This window comes from Lissotriton vulgaris, unplaced genomic scaffold, assembly GCF_964263255.1.
Source record: "Lissotriton vulgaris unplaced genomic scaffold, aLisVul1.2 SCAFFOLD_803, whole genome shotgun sequence".
Classification (NCBI taxonomy): domain Eukaryota; kingdom Metazoa; phylum Chordata; class Amphibia; order Caudata; family Salamandridae; genus Lissotriton; species Lissotriton vulgaris.
The window spans coordinates 105,794-123,801 of record NW_028253292.1 but is presented as its reverse complement, the minus strand read 5'-3'; the positions used below and the strand labels follow the sequence as shown (position 1 = coordinate 123,801).

At 46.7% G+C, this 18,008-nt stretch overlaps 1 protein-coding gene across 1 annotated transcript in view; it reads left to right on the top strand.

Moving 5' to 3' along the window:
* LOC147661043 (thread biopolymer filament subunit gamma-like) overlaps positions 1-16,395 on the top strand; it is a 56,380-nt gene extending 39,985 nt beyond the window's left edge. The window contains exons 9-10 of the mRNA XM_086951371.1: positions 9,098-9,133; positions 16,161-16,395. Of these exons, the coding sequence (XP_086807497.1) occupies positions 9,098-9,133; positions 16,161-16,180 (56 nt within the window). The 3' untranslated portion in view covers positions 16,181-16,395. The remainder of the gene's footprint in view (positions 1-9,097; positions 9,134-16,160) is intronic.
* Positions 16,396-18,008: the final 1,613 nt, after the last annotated feature.

Sequence of the window (18,008 nt, the reverse complement as noted above, 5' to 3'; positions counted from 1 at the left end):
CAGTGTGACGACCATCTCTTTGATGGCTTTATGAAAGGATCAAATGAAGGAGTTTGCAAAAGGCATGAAGAGCATGTCTGGTATAAACAGCTACCATAGAACTACAAGATGTCTCCATCAACACAATCCCCTCTAAATTTGCTGAAGACCAGAAATGAATGATGGATGCTAGTGGCTAGCTCTATCACCTTCCAAGGTGTACAATCACCAGAAAGTCCATCAGAGACTAATGTTTGAGCTCGTCTTGCCAAGTCTTTAGAGAGACATCAGAAATGTCAGTGTAAGAATGGAGAAGTAACTCTAAATGCAAGATTTTAGGAGCAGGTTGTCTGAACCAAAATTACAAGTTTCAGTTACTTTGCCTGGAAAGATATGACACGCCTGCAAAACCAATATCGAAAGTGCCTCAATCAATCTGGAGCTCAGGCAATAACTCGTCATGCTTCTCGTTTCATCGCTTACCAGGGCTCGGTGGGTGCCAATTAGGCATACCCAGTAGTACACATATATAAGTTACCATACGCAGAGATTTCCTTGCAGTGTCTTCTGTATGGTGGGTTTACATTAAACAGGCCTCAAACTTTTACATCACTGGGCAGGCAGACACAGGTTCCGTGCAGCAAAAATGGGGCATAGTGTTTGCACATGGGATAAACTTTCTAAAAATTTAATTGGGACCTTCTGAGTTTCTCCCCTGGTTGTTTGCTGTTTTACATTTCCAACAATTCTTATTGTGTATGTACCCACAACAGATAGGGGGTTTATCTAAAAAGGCAGCATGGTCATCATAAAGGGCGACTGTCCAGTTATCATCGGTGTCATGTGGGATTCTGCAAACTCTTCGGTAGGTGAAGCAAGGACTTGAACAATCCCAGTATCTGGAAAAAAGGGGGTGAGAGTACACAGGAAAGCACGTCATGAAGAGCAATCAAAGGCAAAAGGAGCAACGAAGTTATATCTGAATATGGTGGCTGTGCAGTAAGAACCTAGCACGCAGAAAAAACTACCTTGATGTGTGGCAGGTATGGAACAGGAGAGTTATGAACAGTGCAAAAGATAAACATGAGATTTGTATGTCGTTTCCACCTGCACCAAAAGCCTATCAGATTAATTCACCTGGGATGTATTTACACATGCTTTCTATGGGACATTTGCTCTAACAAATACACCTAAATGATTAATAGGTAGTCTGAAATGGGTCACCACATCAATCAATCAGTCATTTGTTAAGCGCACTATATACCCGCGAGGGTCTCAAGGCGCTGGGGGGAGGAGGTGGGGGCCACTACTGTTCGAACAGCCAGGTCTTTAGTGTCCTCCTGAAGGGCAGCAGGTCTTGGATCTGTCATAGGCTCAGTGGGAGGGTGTTCCATGTCTTGGCGGCGAGATGGGAGAAGGATCTCCCGCCGGTGGTTGTTCTTCAAATGCGCGGGACGGTGGCGAGTGAGAGGTCGGCGGAGCATAGCTGGCGGTTGGGGGTGTAGAAGGAGAGCGGTCTGTTGAGGTAGGCTGGGCCGGTCTTGTGGAGTGCCTTGTGTGCGTGGATGAGAAGCTTTAAGGATATCCTCTTGTTGACGGGGAGCCAGTGCAGGTTTCTCAGGTGGGGGGTGATGTGGCCGTGTCGTGGTACATCAAGGATCAGTCGTGCTGAGGCGTTTTGATGCGTTGTAGTAGATTGATGAGCTTGGTCGGGGCTCCAGCATAGAGGGCGTTTTCATAGTAGAGTCTGCTGCTGACGAGGGCCTGGGTGACTGTCTTTCTTGTATCTGTCGGGATCCATCTGTAGATCTTGTGCAGCATGCGGAGGGTGTATAAGCTGGAGGAGGAGAGGGCGTTGACTTGCTTGGTCATTGAGAGCGTTGAGTCGAGGATGATTTCCAGGTGGCGTGTGTGGTCGGTGGGGGTCGGGGCTGCCCCCAGTGCCGTTGGCCACCAGGAGTCATCCCAGGCTGATGGGTTGGAGCCAAGGATGAGGACCTCCGTGTTGCCGAAGTTCAGCTTCAGATGGCTGATCTTCATCCAGTTGGCGACGGCCTTCATTCCTTCATGGAGGTTGGCTTTGGCAGTGATGGGGTCCTTGGTGAGGGAGAGGATCAGCTGAGTGTCGTCGGCGTAGGAGATTATGTTGAGGTCGTGCTGTTGGGCAACGTGTGCAAGCGGGGCCATGTAAATGTTAAACAGTGTTGGGCTGAGGGAGGATCCTTTGGGTACATCGCAGATGATCTCAGAGGCTTCCGAACGGAACTGGGTCAGGCGTACACTCTGGGTTCTGCCGGAGAGGAAGGAGGTGGTCCATTCCAGAGCCTTGTCTCGGATCCCTGCGGCATGGAGGCGTGCGCGTAGTGTGTGGTGGCAGACGGTATCGAAGGCGGCGTAGAGGTCTAGGAGGATGAGTGCTGCAGTCTCCCCGTTGTCTAGCACGGTCCTGATGTTGTCGGTGGAGGCAATGAGGGCGGTCTCGGTGCTGTGGTTGCTGCGGAACTCTGACTGGGAAGGGTCCAGGATTCTGTTCTCTTTAAGGTATCGGGTTAGCTGTCTGTTAACGATTTTCTCGATGACCTTGGTCGGGAAGGGGAGCAGAGATATGGGTCGGAAGTTCTTGAGGACTCTTGGGCGTGCCTTGGGTTTTTTGAGTAGGGCGTTGATCTCAGCTTGTTTCCAGCTCTCTGGGAAGGTCGCGGTCTCAAGGGAGAGATTGATGACGTTGCGTAGGTGGGGTGCGATGGAGCTGCTTGCTTTGTTGAAGATGTGGTGCAGGAATGGGTCTGACGAAGAGCCGGAGTGGATTGTGCTCATGGTCTTGATGGTGTCATCGATGCTCACGCTGGTCCAGGCTAGCAAGGGGACGTGGTCGATGGTGTGCGGAGGGTCTGTTGTGTTGCTGTCTGTTGGGGCTGTCTGGGTGTTGAAGTTGTCGTGGATGTCTGCTATCTTTCAGTGGAAGAGGGTGGCGAGGGAGTCGCACAGGGCTTGCCACGGCGGGATGTCGTTGGTGTTGAAGCTGGGGTTGGAGAGTTCCTTCATGATGTTGAAGAGCTCCTTGCTGTTGTGTGCATGGTTGTCGAGGCGATCTTTGAAGGAGGTCTTCTGGGCAGCCCAGAAGAGGTGGTGGTGTATGCAGACGGCGTCCTTGTGTGCTGCGTGGCTGTACGGAGTTTGTTCACCGTGCCATTTCTTCTCTAGCTTCTGGCAGGCTTGCTTGGAATCTAGAAGTTCTGCGGTGAACCAGCTGGCCCTCTTGCTGGTGTCTCTGTGGGGGGGTTTCTTCAGCGGGGCGAGGGTGTTGGCGCAGTCCTCAATCCAGCGTCTGAGGTTGTGGGCAGCGACGTCGGTGTTGGAGGGTTCGGTGGGTGGGCTGAGAGCGAGGTTTGCATGTAGTTGGTCATCTGTGATTTTGCGGTGGCAGGGGATCTGTTGGGTGCGGTGGTGTGTGGTGGGTTTCTGGAAGGTGAAGTGGATGCAGCGGTGGTCGGTCAGGAGGAGTTCGGTGGTGTGGCTGACGGACACGTGCGGGCTTGAGGAGAAGACGGGGTCGAGCGTGTGGCCGGCGGAGTGGGTGAGTATTGTGACAAGTTGTCTCAGTCTGAGGTTGGCCAGGTTATCGATCAAGGTTGTGGAGTTGTTGTTGTTGTTCTCAAGGTGAAAGTTCAGGTCTCTGAGGAGGATGTAGTCAGTGGAGGTCAGGGCGTGCATGCTGATGAAGTCGGCGATGGAGTCGCTGAACTGGGGGCGGGGTCCGGGGGGTCGGTAGACGAGAGTGCCTCTGAGCGTGGAGTTGGGGTCTGTGTGGATCTGGAAATGCATATGTTCGGCGGTGCTGAGCGCGTCGTCGGTGCTAGTCGAGACCCTGATGCTGTTCTTGTGGACGATGGCGATTCCTCCTCCAACTCCGTTGGTACGGTCTCTGCGGGTGATCTTGTAGCAGTCTGGGATGGCTATGGCGATGTCGGTGCGGAGGAGGAGTTGTTCAACCAGGTCTCTGTAAGGAAGGCAATGTCGGGGAGGTTGTGTAGAGCAGGTCCCAGAGCTCGGCGGAGTGTTTGCGTGAGGAGCGGGTGTTCAGTAGTATGCATCGGAGGTGGTTGAGGTCTTTCATGGCGGGTGGTTCATCGGCTCTGTAGCTGGTGTAGCTGCAGTTCCAGCAGGTGAAGGGACCCTGTGTGAGTTTCGGGGCGGCCTTGAAGCAGTTGTGGGTCCATCCGGGGTTGAGAGCATGCAGAGTGCTGGCGTCGTAGTGGCGGCGTTCGTCATGGCGGGTGCGGGGGCCAGGGGTTCTGGCGATGGGCGCGGTCCAGGCGCGTACAGGTGCAGACAGGCTTGCCGCGCGCCAGCGGCGCGACCGCGCAGCATCCGGCATGTATGGGGAGGTGGGAGTGAGGAGAAGCTGGGATGCAGGAGGCTGGGGCAGCGAATGGGCAGTGAGGGGGCGGAGCCACAGGCGACGCAGCGGCGGGGGCAGTGAGGGGCGATGAAGGAAACAGAAGGCAAAAGGGCACAACAATTGGGGGGACGAGTGGCACAGAGGGCAGAAAGGTCACAAAAATGGCAAAAAGGTCACAAGAGTACAGGGTGAAACGAGTGCACAGAAGGCAAAAGGTCACAAGAAGGGCAAAAAGGTCCCAGAAAAACGGAGGGAAACAAGTGGCACAGAAGGCAGAAAGGTCACAGAAATGCAGGGCCAGCTAAGCAACAGAAGGCAAAAACGGACAGATTACACTGTGGCCGCGAGGGGAGCAGAAGGAAAAATCGGGCAGAGAGACACGGGGGTAGCGAGGGGAACAGAGGGAGAGAACGGGCACAGACCACGTGCAGGCAGCGGGGAGACAGACAACAGCAGTCACAGACACAACAATGAAAATGCAGTCACTACAACGGGAGCAATGAAAGAAAATACAGGCAATACAATGGAGGATGAACAAACCTACGGCCTACCACTGGCCACCAGGGATGAGGCGCAGGTGGTAGTCTGCGGGTGGAGGAGGGCCTCAAACTTCCTCAGCAGCGGCAGCTGTGCAGGGAGGCACAGGCGGTGCTGTGCGGAGGGGGAGCGCCTACCTGGAAGGGTCAAGGGTCGCTCTCCTCACCGCACAGCGGCCGGCCTATATGGGGAGGTGGGAGGGAGGAGCAGCTGGGAAGCGGGAAGTTGGGGCAGCGAATGGGCAGTCAGGGGGTGGGGCCGCAGGGGATGCAGCGGTGAGGGCGGACGAAGGAAACAGAAGGCAAAAGGGCACAACAATTGAGGGGGAAACGAGTGGCACAGAAGGCAGGGGAAACGAGTGGCACAGAAGACAGAAAGGTCACAAAAAGGGAAAATGGTCACAAATATACAGGGGGAAACGAGTGGCACAGAGGCACAAAGGTCACAAAAAAGGGCAGAAAGCTCACAAAAAACGGGGGGGAATGAGTGGCCCAGAGGCACAAAGGTCCCAAGAAAGGGTAGTACGGTCAGAAAAAACGTGGGAAAGGAGTGGCACAGAGGCACAACGGTCACAAGAAAGGGCAGAAAGGTAAAAAAAACGGGGGAAACGAGTGGCACAGAGGGCACAAAGGTTACAAGAAAGGGCAGAAAGGTCACATAAAACGGGGGAAAACGAGTGGCACAGAGGCACAAGGTCACGAGAAAGGGCAGAAAGGTTACAAAAAAAGGGGGGAAACGAGTGGCATAGAAGGCAGAAAGGTCACAGAAATGCAGGGGCAGCTAAGCAACAGAAGGCAAAACCGGGCAGACAGACACAGGGGCAGTGAGGGAAGCAGAAGGGAAACAGGGCAGAGAGACACGGGGTAGTGAGGGGAACAGAGGGAGAGAACAGGCACAGACCACGTACAGGCAGATGGGGAGAAAGACAACAGCAGTCACAGACACAACAATGAAAATGCAGTCACTACAACGGGAGCAATGAGAGAAAATACAGGCAATACATTGGAGGATGAGCATACTTACGGCCTACCACTGGCCACCAGGGATGAGGCGCAGGTTGTAGCCTGCGGGTGGAGGAGGGCCTCGAACTTCCTCAGCAGCGGCAGTTGGGCAGGGAGGCACAGGCGATGCTGTGCGGAGGGGGAGCGACTTACCTGGAAGGGTCAAGGGTCGCAATGACACAAGTGGATGGATAGGTCCAGTGGCCTTCTCCTCTCTGCTCCTGATGTTATTATTCGAGGTGGAAAACGAGATTGTTTGTGTCAGGTACAGATGTTGCAGGTGGGTAATAAAAGCAACTTTGCTCAATAAGTGCCTGGCTTGATTGCTGCCCCTCTTCAGAAAATTCTTACATTTAATGAAAGCCACCCTAGTGGCCTCAGACTGTGCCACCCGCCTCAATCAGGCCTAAAATTATGTTAAACTAACAACGTGCCTTATATGCTTGTATTGGTTGGTTCACTAGGGACTCTTCAGTGATGTCTGCAGCTGTTTTTGCCATCGTTGGCAACCTACTGCCACAACCACCTTTACCAACACATTTTCACTGAACTGTTGACATCTGCAGAGGGGGTTCTGCCCAAAGACCCTCAGCCATCTCCAGCACTTAAGTATCTGGTTCCTTGGCGAACCCACTAGTAAGGATTCACTGTCAACCCAGCACATGACTCTTAATATCACAGGAGAACATTTGGGGATCTACTCTTCAGCCCTATAAGCCTAATGAAAACAAAGAATTCTGCAAATTCCTCCTATCAAAATAGCTTAGCCTAAGAAAGGAAAAGTCTAAAAAAACTATCCTTAACTTAAAAAAACAACTAGAGAACAGATTGCTGCCTGTCTCTTTCTGTCTCTACCCCTTGCGTGTGCGCACGCAAATACACTCTCTCTCGCTGCCTGGCCTCTTTCTGTAGCTCTCTCTCTGTCTCTTTCTAGAGTACACTTACAAAAGCCCAGGAAGGAAGCAGGAATTCACGAGTGTATCCGTGCACTCTCAAGTCTGATTTGAGAATCTTCTTGTGTTTGACCTTGTTGTAATATATCGTGACCAAATCTCAGCAAGTCACAGTAGACCAGTGTAAAGTACGAGATGGAAGCTGAAATCCTTGATAGCTCTTTATTCAAGTAGAACATAAAGAAGAACAGGTGGTGCCAGGAAGCACAACCGCATAGAGATATAGCCAGGCTCCAACTGACTCAATCTGTAAGAACACTAGTGATGCAACAAGCATTCTAGAGGCTCGCTCCAACACGAGCCTTAAAGCAAAATACAATAAAGAAATATACAACATAACAACCAGGGTGCACCACATCAAGTATAAAAACATCCCCATCCCTCAGTGACTCCCCCATTTAAGTTAAATTCGTGAATTTCAACTTAAACTCCCGCCTCACCTGCAGTCACGCCAGTGAGGCATGCATGATTTAACTGCATTCCAAATCCTCCCTAAGATTCAAGCTTTTGCTCTGTGAAATCGTTTCTACTGAACAGTAAAGTGAGATCAGGAATAAACATTACACAGACAAAGTTTTTTAATCACACCTGAATCTGCAAGAGAGCGATTCTGGTGTTTGCATCTACTCAGCTATGCACACGTCTCCCAAAATCTTCCTTTGCGTTTCATGGGTACCCAAAATGTGTTCAACCGGAGTCTCACTCAGCATAGCATCCTCACAGAAGAGACACAATCAGACACAGATCTACCTGCCCACGTCCTGACTGCAGACAGAATGCTGAGAGGTGGAGCTGGAGAAAGAGATGCCTGAGTGCTGCAGCACCTCCGGGTCTCAGTACTTGGGTGTTGTACATACTGACTACAGCTTCATTACTCTGAAAGTTGTTCCAGACCGGCCTTGGACTTACCTTGGATGGAGAAACACCTTCTATTCATAGTGGGACTGATGGATCCACGGTATTGTTACCAGAAGGGTGCTGGTATATTTGTGTGGAACAGGGCTAATGCTGCTTTAGCCTCCCATTGGGACGTCATAGAGGAGACACGTCTTGTAATTTTCACTTTTGTAGCTAGGCATTTAGTGGGTATGAGAGCAAACAACCCTTCTATAGCTCCTAGAAGCGATCCTTCCAGAGCACAATCATGGTACAGTGGCAGGTCAGTGTAAAGAAGTATGCAAGTATGCACTGTTGCTTTGTTTATCATTACTGCTTTGTGGATATATGGAATACTACAAGTGTCCATTGCCGTCTATCATCTCGTTCAATGCTTAGCAGTAGCACCTCCCAACAAGGGAAAAGCTGCATTGGGCTAGATTCGATGATATGGAACTTGAGAATTTTGTACCTTATCAGATCTTATTATAGAAACCTCCCCAAATGCTATTGTAGGGATTAACAGGCACATGCATCAAGGTAGGATTTTCAGAGTCTTTAATTGCGATAAATAAGGAATCTCAATTAAGGACTCGCAAAAGCCTATGTATGTAGGAATCGCTATCAAATTAGCTTACACATTCCTTATTTGCGAGTCGCAAATTGCGAGTCGCAAATAAGGAATGGCTTCCCATTCATTCCTATGGGCCTACAGGCCCATAGGAATGAATTGGAAATTGCATGCGCAATTTGCGAGTACCAAAAGGTCCTCGCAAATTGCGCATGCAATTTCAGGGTGCAAGAGTGTCGAAAGGACACCCTGTTGCACCCCTGAAATTGATCTATGCACATATGTTGTGCACACACATGGTCTAAAGGCATGTGTGTGCGCAACATGAAACTTTGAAAAATGCACAAAAGTCCATTTTTCTAAGTTTTTGCAAATTACCATGAAGTTCAACTTCATACGCCCCCTTCTAGCGAAATCGCTATTCTCAAGTGGTTCTTGCATTGCATTTAAAGAATCGCAAATTGCGATTCCTTAAATGCAATCGCAATTTGGAAACTCGCAAATAATTTCGATTTTTTTAAAGTGCTAGTGGCAAGTTGTTTCATGCATCGCAAAAGCTAATTTTGTGATTGTAAATGGCCGATTTTTGCAATTCTCACCCATTGCAATAGCAAATAGCTTTGATGCATGTGCCTGTACGCCCTCTCTGAGTGGAACTTTTTTATGAGCAGATTTTGCATACCATATGTCTATAGCCATGTGCATATATGACAACACACATTATCTGTAATGAGCAGCAGAAGACGACACTGATTGAGTGTTTTTCTTTGTTTTTCAGCTGAAAGTGGATTTTATAGGAAACATGACCTCTCAGGTAAGACTTCCGACTGTCTCAGCATGATTCCTGTCAGTGGTATAAGGGAGATCCTATAACTACTGGAGGCAATGATAAATTCGGAGCAGCATCCACATGTTCAGTTTTCTCCATACTTGGAAGACTATTGTGGAGGAAATACTGCTAGATAATTTTCCACCAAAGTTAGCATTTCCTCTAGAAATTGTTGGAATGTTCATTTCCACGGATACCCAAAGCCATATCGGCCAACGAAAGATTCATATCTTGATTGGTAAAGGCAGATGCTTGTTGATAGAACTGCAGAGTTGGTAAAAGACAGATGGTTAACCTGTCATGGATTCCTTCATCCTTTTTTCACACAATCTTGGAGTCTTTACAACCCAATTGCTTGTATAATCTGGGAAACAGCGTTTGCAGCACTGTTTCCACCACGCATGGCTTTACAAAGCAGTAGTTACAACAACCGCGTTGTTACCACACGTGCCATTACATCGCAAGTCGTATCAACAACTTGCTGTAGGGGGCATGCAACACCAGGGAATGTGTTGGATTTTAAATCCAACACCTTCCCTGCTGTTGCACAAACTGGAGTAGGAATAGTAATTAATACTGTTCCTAAGTCCAGCGCGCCCCCTAGAGCAAGTCGTTGATATGACTTGTGATGTAATGGCACATATGGTAACAACACAGTTGTTGTAACAAATGAATTTCGTTGCGTGCACTGCATCACCAAATGCGATGCAGTGCGCGCAACGAAATTTGTTTTATTTATTTATATGTTTACTTACCTGTTAAACTCTGTAATCCATACATTACTACCCCCCACCCTGCCCCTCCCCCTCCCCATGTCACCGCCCTGCAGGAACTCCTACTGCCGACTGCGGCTGATTGGGACTGGAAAGCATGTCTCCTGGTTTACACAAACTGACCAAATCTATTCATGATGATGGAAACCTTTTGAACGTTTCTGTGTTGAAAGGTATGCTAGATATTACCAGAAGGGAACATGTGATATTAGTTAATTGGCCATCATTTGACCTTAGAGCCCACTCCTCAAGCAACACTAGTTACTGCTTTGCAACTGGTAATTACATATCCACCTTCATGGTATTAAGGCACAACTGAAGTAATGTTTGAGTAAATATGTTAGAAAGAAATTTTTTTAAAAAAAATTAAAGATACACTTCCCTTATTAATTAAAATCAAAAGCAATCTACAATAAGCAACTATATTAACATCAATAAATAATGACTAATAAACTAATTTAACATTACCATCCCATTTAAAAACAAATGTTATTCTATAAGCACTTATAAAGCACATGGCTACCCATAGGCATCCCAGCGCTGATAGTATCGCACATAGGGCCTCATTACGATGTGGGGCAGAAAGGCTCAGAATCTCTCCTGACAGGTTCTCAGAGAAGTCCTGTCAGTCAAAACCACATCGTACACCTCTACGGGCAGTGTTTCCGACTGAGAGACTACGATGTCGGTTTCTGATTTCCTTTCCAAGTCGGACTGTCCCAAACGAAAAGGCTGTCGGAAACTGACTTCAGGGGAGCGCCTAGCAGGGCCCCCTTCATCCTGAGGTATCCTGTTGGGGTCCGGGGGTACCCACTGGACCCCCTGTAAAACCATGCACAATGTGGCAGGCACCATGGGGTGTACGCCACAGGGTGCATAGTTTTACGCAGACACCCATTTTCCCCATGTGTAGTAAGCATGGGCGAATTTAGCGAATCTCGCGTTCGCGAATTTTGCGGATTTGCGAACTCGCAATCCGCAAAATCCGCGAATTCTCGCAAATTTTTTTTTTTGTGTGTTTGTTCGGGTTTCTGCCAGTTCGCGAGGGTTTTTTACAATGTCGCAAATTGCGAACTTACCTGTCGGGTCGCAAGTTTTGCGAACTTGTTGTTTCTACGTGTCCAGCCTGTTTGGGACACTCTTCTTCATCACTGCCACTCTCTGTCACCACTGCCACTCTCTGACTACTCATGCCACCCTCTGGCCCACCCATGCCACCCTCTGTTTCATCACAGCACCCTCTGGTTGTCCAGTCAGTGTACATTATTGTGGCAACGCAAGCACACCTTCCCTGCCTCAAGTGACCTGAATTAATTTGGGGCTGATTAATGTGTCACAGAATATTTTTTTAGCTGGCACCTGCTTCCTTAGTGCTTCCTGATTAGTGATCTTTTGCACTTGCTAAGTGCTTTCATTGTTGCAAAATTAGTTACAACACCTGCCCTGCCCCAACTGACAATAATGCATTAGGGGCTGATTAATGGATTTGAACTTCCAGCCTGGCTCCTGCTTGTCTCCCTTAGCTGTAATTCAGGACCTTTGTGGCATATGTGTAACTATTCTGAGGTTCAGAGCAGGGTCACATAATAGTTTCAACTGGCAACTGAACTCTGGAGGGGCCCCTCAGGAAGCACTACAGGAAATGGCTACTAATGATGAGCCTGAACTTTTGAACCTGGTAAGTAGTTACTTTCAGTTTTGCTAAGATCGTATTTCTGCAATTTTGCACTTATTCGCGGGGCGCGAACTCACGCGAACAGTGCGAACAGTGCGAGCAAAATCCGCTGCTCGCGGATTTGCGGATTTTGCGGGAGATTCGCGAATCTCGCGGATTGCGAATTTACCGAAAATCCGCAAAATCCGCGAGCGAAACGGATTTTCCGCCCATGGTTAATGTGTAGTCAGCTGGAACACAGGCTGCCATTGAAGTCAATGGGAGTCCTTCCAAACAGTGTTCGAAACCATTGTAATCGTTCGGTTAGAACCGCCGCCCGCGAGTCGGTCGGTTCCGAATCTGAATGGTGTTGGATGGAAAGTTTCCACCCGACATCGTAATGAATCCCATAATACTTATTAGGGGGGATCCTATTACTGGGAAAAGTTTAGAAAAAGCTAGGTCTTGAGCCTCTTCCTGAAGGGAAGCATTCCACAGTGAAGCTGCTCTATATGAGAAGGATCATCCTCCCATTATCTTCCTCCTAATGCAAGGGTTGATCACTCGATGAGCCGTGGAGGAATGCAGTGTTCTAAGAGGGAGATAAAAAGAAATTGAGGGCTGAGAGATCGCAGGGACATCGCGGGCAACACAGAGAGACTTGAACCTGATTCTCTTGTACACCAGCAGCCAATAGAGAAAGTTCAAGTCTTGTCTGGCAGATTGGTGTCTAGGAATATCAAGCAGATGTCTGGCAGCACAGTTCTGGACCACCTGATGTTTCCTACTCGTTCCTTTAGGGCACTTAGGTAAAGGGAGTTACCATAATCTAGTCTGGATAAAATGAGGGTCTCTTGGTGGGGAAGGGGAGGAGTGGGAGAATCTTCCTCAGTATCTTGAGGAGCCCATAGCATGTGGCGGCCAGCTTCACTGTCTGAAGGTCGAATTTGGAAGAGTTATCTATCCATACTCCAAGGCTCTTGATGGAATTTTTAGGCAGGGGATGGGGGCCTACGTAACTTGGCCAGTCTAGCTCATGACTCAGCTTAGTGCTATTACCCAGGATCATAAGCTCCGTTTTTTCTCAGTTCAGTTTAAGACATGAGTATTCAAACCATTTGGCTACCTTCCTGAGGCAGAGGTCCAATGTGGGGGAATGGGTATTTTGTCCTTGATGGAGAGAAAAAACAGTTGGGGGTGATCAGCATAGGTGACTATCGAAATTCCGAATGGGGTAACGAAGTCTGCCAAAGACTTGATATAAACATTAAAGAGCATGGGGCTCAGGGAAGAACCCTGAGGCACTCCACACTTCAGTGGGAGGTTGCCGGAAAGACCACCGTCTTCGAAGACCTGAAAATCCCTGTCTTTCAGGAACAATTTAAGCCATAAGAGGGCAGTTCCTGATATTCCCATGTTCATCAATCTTTGCACAAGGGTGTTGTGATTTACAATGTCGAACGCAGAGCTCAGATTAAGCAGGATGATGGCGACCGAACCTCCTTGGTCGAGTAATCTCTTGGATTCTTCGACAACTGCTAAGTGGACATTCATATTAAAACAGTTTTCAAAAATGTTGAAATTTCACATGGTACAGTATATATGTATACATCTGACAAAGCATGTAGTCATTATGGAATTACTGCCACTGGCAATAAATAAGGTAGCTAAGTTATATGTCCTAAACCAATCTCACTGAATAATGGTTTTTGAAACGTCTCTCGTAAAAGGGGAAAGAGAATGGTAAATTAAAAGCAAGGGTGGTAAAGTTTAAGCTTACATAAACGACAAAGGCCAGAATTCAGTGTATACAGACTCCACCCAGACCGAATTTCAGGAAATATAGCAATTAATAGCTGTACATGATTAGCAGCATTTAGGTTCTAAGCCTATTGATGTATGTTTCTCCAGTCTCACCCACTCAGGGAAACATACTTGCCAACTTTCCCTATCGATTGATGGTTATCATGCACACTTTTACTGAAATTAGAATGGAGGCAAACAATAGTAGTCAATGTCAGAGTGCTCCGAGGGTTGTTTAGAGTTTGGCAGATGTGGTACATCCTCCTAAAATAGACAGATATCACCTTTGCCTATTTAGAGTGTATAATACCCTAAATCCTTTTAGTGATTGACCTAATCTCAGCATTCCACAGAAGGTGCTAATGTTACTTAATGGTTCACATTAGAGATTTTCTAATTTTTTTGTAGTCAACTCCAAATATGAAACAAGTTCAAAATCAACTTAAATTAAATTTTCTTTAAAAAAAAAGTAGGGTTCTGAGACTTAATTAGAAACCCGAAGTTGAAGAAAAGATTCAAGTTCCAGTAGTATTGAAAAAGTGTTAATAAGGAATTTTTCAGGCACCATACGTCATTGTAAATAAGTCAAGGATTCAGTTTGAGCTGGTTTGTCAAAAAGCTAGTGTCTACGCTAGCCGCCGTCTATTGAATGTAGATCATTTCCCTTTCCATATGAAATGCATTATTAAACAATTGATTTTTAAGAATAATTTACGTGCAAGAAAAAAGTGAGTGGCCCTAAATGAAAAACGAAAATTTAGGTTACAGTGTTATTTATAGCATTGTAATCTATCCAAATAATGATGATGTCAAGTTATGCCAATGTTTCAGTTGGTGTTTGTTTCAACAAGAACCGATCAATAGCTTAGATTGTACAATATTTATCACTGCTGACTAGCACTTCCAGCTATTGCTGTGGAAATATTAAATGTAGTTATTGCATGTCCTTGGGTGGCAGTTATCTAGGTGCATGAATTGAGATAAATGTGGTCAAAGATTTATTTATCTTGTATCCGAAAATGTCTGTGTGATTTTTTTTAGTTGTTTATGTATTGTTTTGCTAATTAGCCTGCATGAATAATACTATGTGAATGGCATAAACCAGCATTGTACATGATTTGGTCATAATACTTGTTCTGATATCTTTAATGCTAATGGTATTGGCCAGTGCTTCTTTACATAACTCAAACAAGTGAAGGCACCAGCTAATCATGGTATCTGCTCTTTTGAATTTTGATCTTACCTGTCTCCTGACTGTTGATAACCAGCCTGCTATATGTATCAGGGTAAGAAGTGCACAATGATCTGGTGAACTGGGGTGGACATTTCATAGTGTTTATTACTGTCCAAAAAAAAAACCAGTTCCCTAAGTCAACGTAAATTTCAGACTCTACAATTATGGTAAAAGATGTAGATAATTGTTTGTGGAATACTACAGTGTTAATCGAGAAGTCACTGTTAATGCCGACCTGAAAACTTGTGATAAAAGCCCCTTTTCTAGATGGTGCATAGTTATTTCAAAGTGAGTCACAAGTACATTCACCAAAATTGTATACTCTATGTCCAACACTTGAAACACCAATTTGAATCATATAGGTCCCAATTGCGATGTCAGACGGACCGGAGTCTGACCGTCATCACTTAGGAACTGGAACAGAATGACCTCCTGCCTTCGGTTCCAGGCCTGGAATTAGCATGCGATGGAACCCTGTTCAGTCGCATACGTATTCCTTTCAATGGGAGCATGCATTCCGAACGGAGCAGAAAGAGCAGAGGTGCAGTTCATCCCTACATCCTGTGGCAGGCTCCCAAAGGTGCCTGCCACCGGGTACAAGGATCAACAGGGGGGCACCCATGGGGGCCCTGCTGGAGGCCCACAAAGCTGTTTCCCAATGCCTATCCATGCCAGAAAGGCCTCCACAAAAAGGCAGTGGGAAACTGCCATTGTAATACCTCAGCCGGAAAGAGCTGGCCGGGGCATTACTGCAGGGTTTCCAGATGGCGGGCGGGCTCTCCGAGCCCGCCAGAAGCCATCCAGAAAGCCAATTCGGTTTCCCTTCCTACCGACCCCAACAAAATGGGTCGGTTGGAAGGAAATCCGAATCGGTGATTACGATGCGGTTAGGATGGCTCCGACCGAGGGTCGCAGCCATTCCTAATCGCATTGTCATCAGGCCATAGCGTTGGATGGTTAATTGGTTTGGGAAAATTTACATTTTTTGTAAGTCTCTGGAGAAAAGCACCCTTCCCAATAAGATTAAATATTGTTTTAAAATATGTGTTTTAACAATAAGAAGAGACTTTTAATTCTTTCATACCAAACTCATCTTGGCTTCCCACTGGGCAATGTCTTTATTATATTCATAATGTTTTTATTTATGAATGAATAGTGAGAGGCCAGTATGTTCCATGCCTTTGAGCAGGGTTAGAGCTTTGAAGAAGTTCTCTTTCGATATAATTTATATTTTATTAGAATTTTTCATCTAAGTTAGCATGCTATTGTTTATTGTTATTTACAAAAATGTATTACCTTTGCTGTGTCATAGTTTTAGTCCAGATTTTACTAATGCCATCTAGAGTCTTATTTTTTCCTGTTATGGTTTTCATTTTTCCAACTGAATGTTGTATGATTGTTTTTTTACGTTGCAAAACACCCTCTCGTGGGCGAGTTTCGCTCTATTTAAAAGAACAAATAAATAAAAAATGTTAGATGGTTCAGAGAATACATGCATTCTTTTGAGGCCATGCTACATTAATGTTGAAGTAAGTGTTTCTGTTTTAGGCTCCTTAGAAGAATTGTAAGCCTTCGTCATCATGAACCTACCTTGCTAACATTTCTGAGTGACCAATGGAGGAGTGGCCGGTCTCAATCTGCCAATAAAACTACCTGCCATCTTATCATCAATTCTGTTTCAACATATGCTTTGTGGTTTAACATGTAATGGAGTTCCAGCTTTCTGTCTCATTTTAATGATTATTTCCCTTCATGCATTAATAAAAGAAACGATGCATTTTCATCACTGGCGTCAACTTTGTGGGTCTTCTCAAAGCACATGCTGATCTTGAATCACACAGGACAGTTGTATGTATGGACCATTGCAGCTCTGGAGGTTTTCCTAAGAATAAAATTCAAGTGGATCAGACTGGGCCAGTGATACTCAAAGTATGGCCCATGGGCTGCATGCATTCCTCCTGACCTTTACATGCAGCACCCCCTGACCTGGCCCCCCTGGTAAAGAGCAGCAGTGGACTGATGTTTACCCAACTCAGCACTAACATTAAATGCTGCTAAATAAACAGGGAAGCATTTATTTAAAGGTTAATTTAAGTTAAGGTAGTTAGGGTATCCTGCATCGCTCAACTTTAAACACAACTTCATTTTTAAAGACCTTTTGCAGCAAAAGTTCAAAAGTATGTTCTAAATTCAAATAGTGTATTTCATTAACATGCAGAACCATTTCTTCTAAGTACATCAGATTATATCAGTGCATTGAGAAGTATTTTTTAAAGGGGATAGTTTTCAAACATGAATCAAGAAACATTAATTCTTTCCCCTACCCTGACAACAATGTCAATAGTGTAATACGAGGTAAATCAGTTGTTATGTGCAATATTTGGTTGGCATGGGATTCTATTATACATGAACACCATTATAGTTTAATAAATCAAACACAGCAAAACGTTTTGTACAGCACCCATCCTGAAGTCATGTGTTTCGAGCCCTCATATGTGATAATGAAGAAAATAAGGAAAAGTGAAATAAAACTAGGATCACACAATTTGGTTACGTTTTTGGTTTCACATTGTGCAATTCAGGCATTAGATGTATATGCCTCACTTCCTTTACACCCACCTTGCCACCAACCCCGACCGCCACCCTGCTGGTACCAATGCGGCCCTAGGTCACATCACAGACCAAACTTTCTGGCCCACGAGAAAAGTTTTGCGAGTACACATGGACTGGGCTATAGGACAGTGTGGTAGTGCCAGAAGGGCTGGTCTTACAAGTCAGTGTTTGGGCCATGTCTTTTTTATCTGCTGATCCGGTTCTTACTCAAACATTTCCTGCAACAACCACAGATGCATGAAGTCTCCAGGGCCGGACTGGGAACCCAAAGTAGCCCTGGCAATTTTGCCAGACCGGCCCCCTGGAGGTGAGGCAGATGTGTGGTGGTGGATGGGGGCAAGTGTGAAGCACTGCTGCTTTTGTTACTGGGGGCGTATATTACAGCACTGCTGTAAAACCGTACCACAGTAATAAAACCGGCCCCCACCTCTCCAAAACCAGCCACCACCCTTTCAAACCCTGCCTCCACACTTCCAGCCCCCGGGTGAAACGCCTGATGCCCGCAGGGGCGGCCTTCGGCATGTGCAAGCTGTGCACCTGCACAGGGCCACCAAATCCCAGGGGCCACCACGCCAATATATATCCTTAATATAATAATCTTCTGAGGATGGATACATATTTTCTTCACTGGCCTCCGTGCTCCGCCCCGCCCGGACCCCCTCTTCCGGGGCCCCCTACATACACTCCCTGCCCAGGGCCACCATGAGCCTAGAGCCGCCCCTGATGCCCGCTACGGTCAGTCTGACTCTGGAAATCTCCCACCCCTTGCAAAGTATGTATACT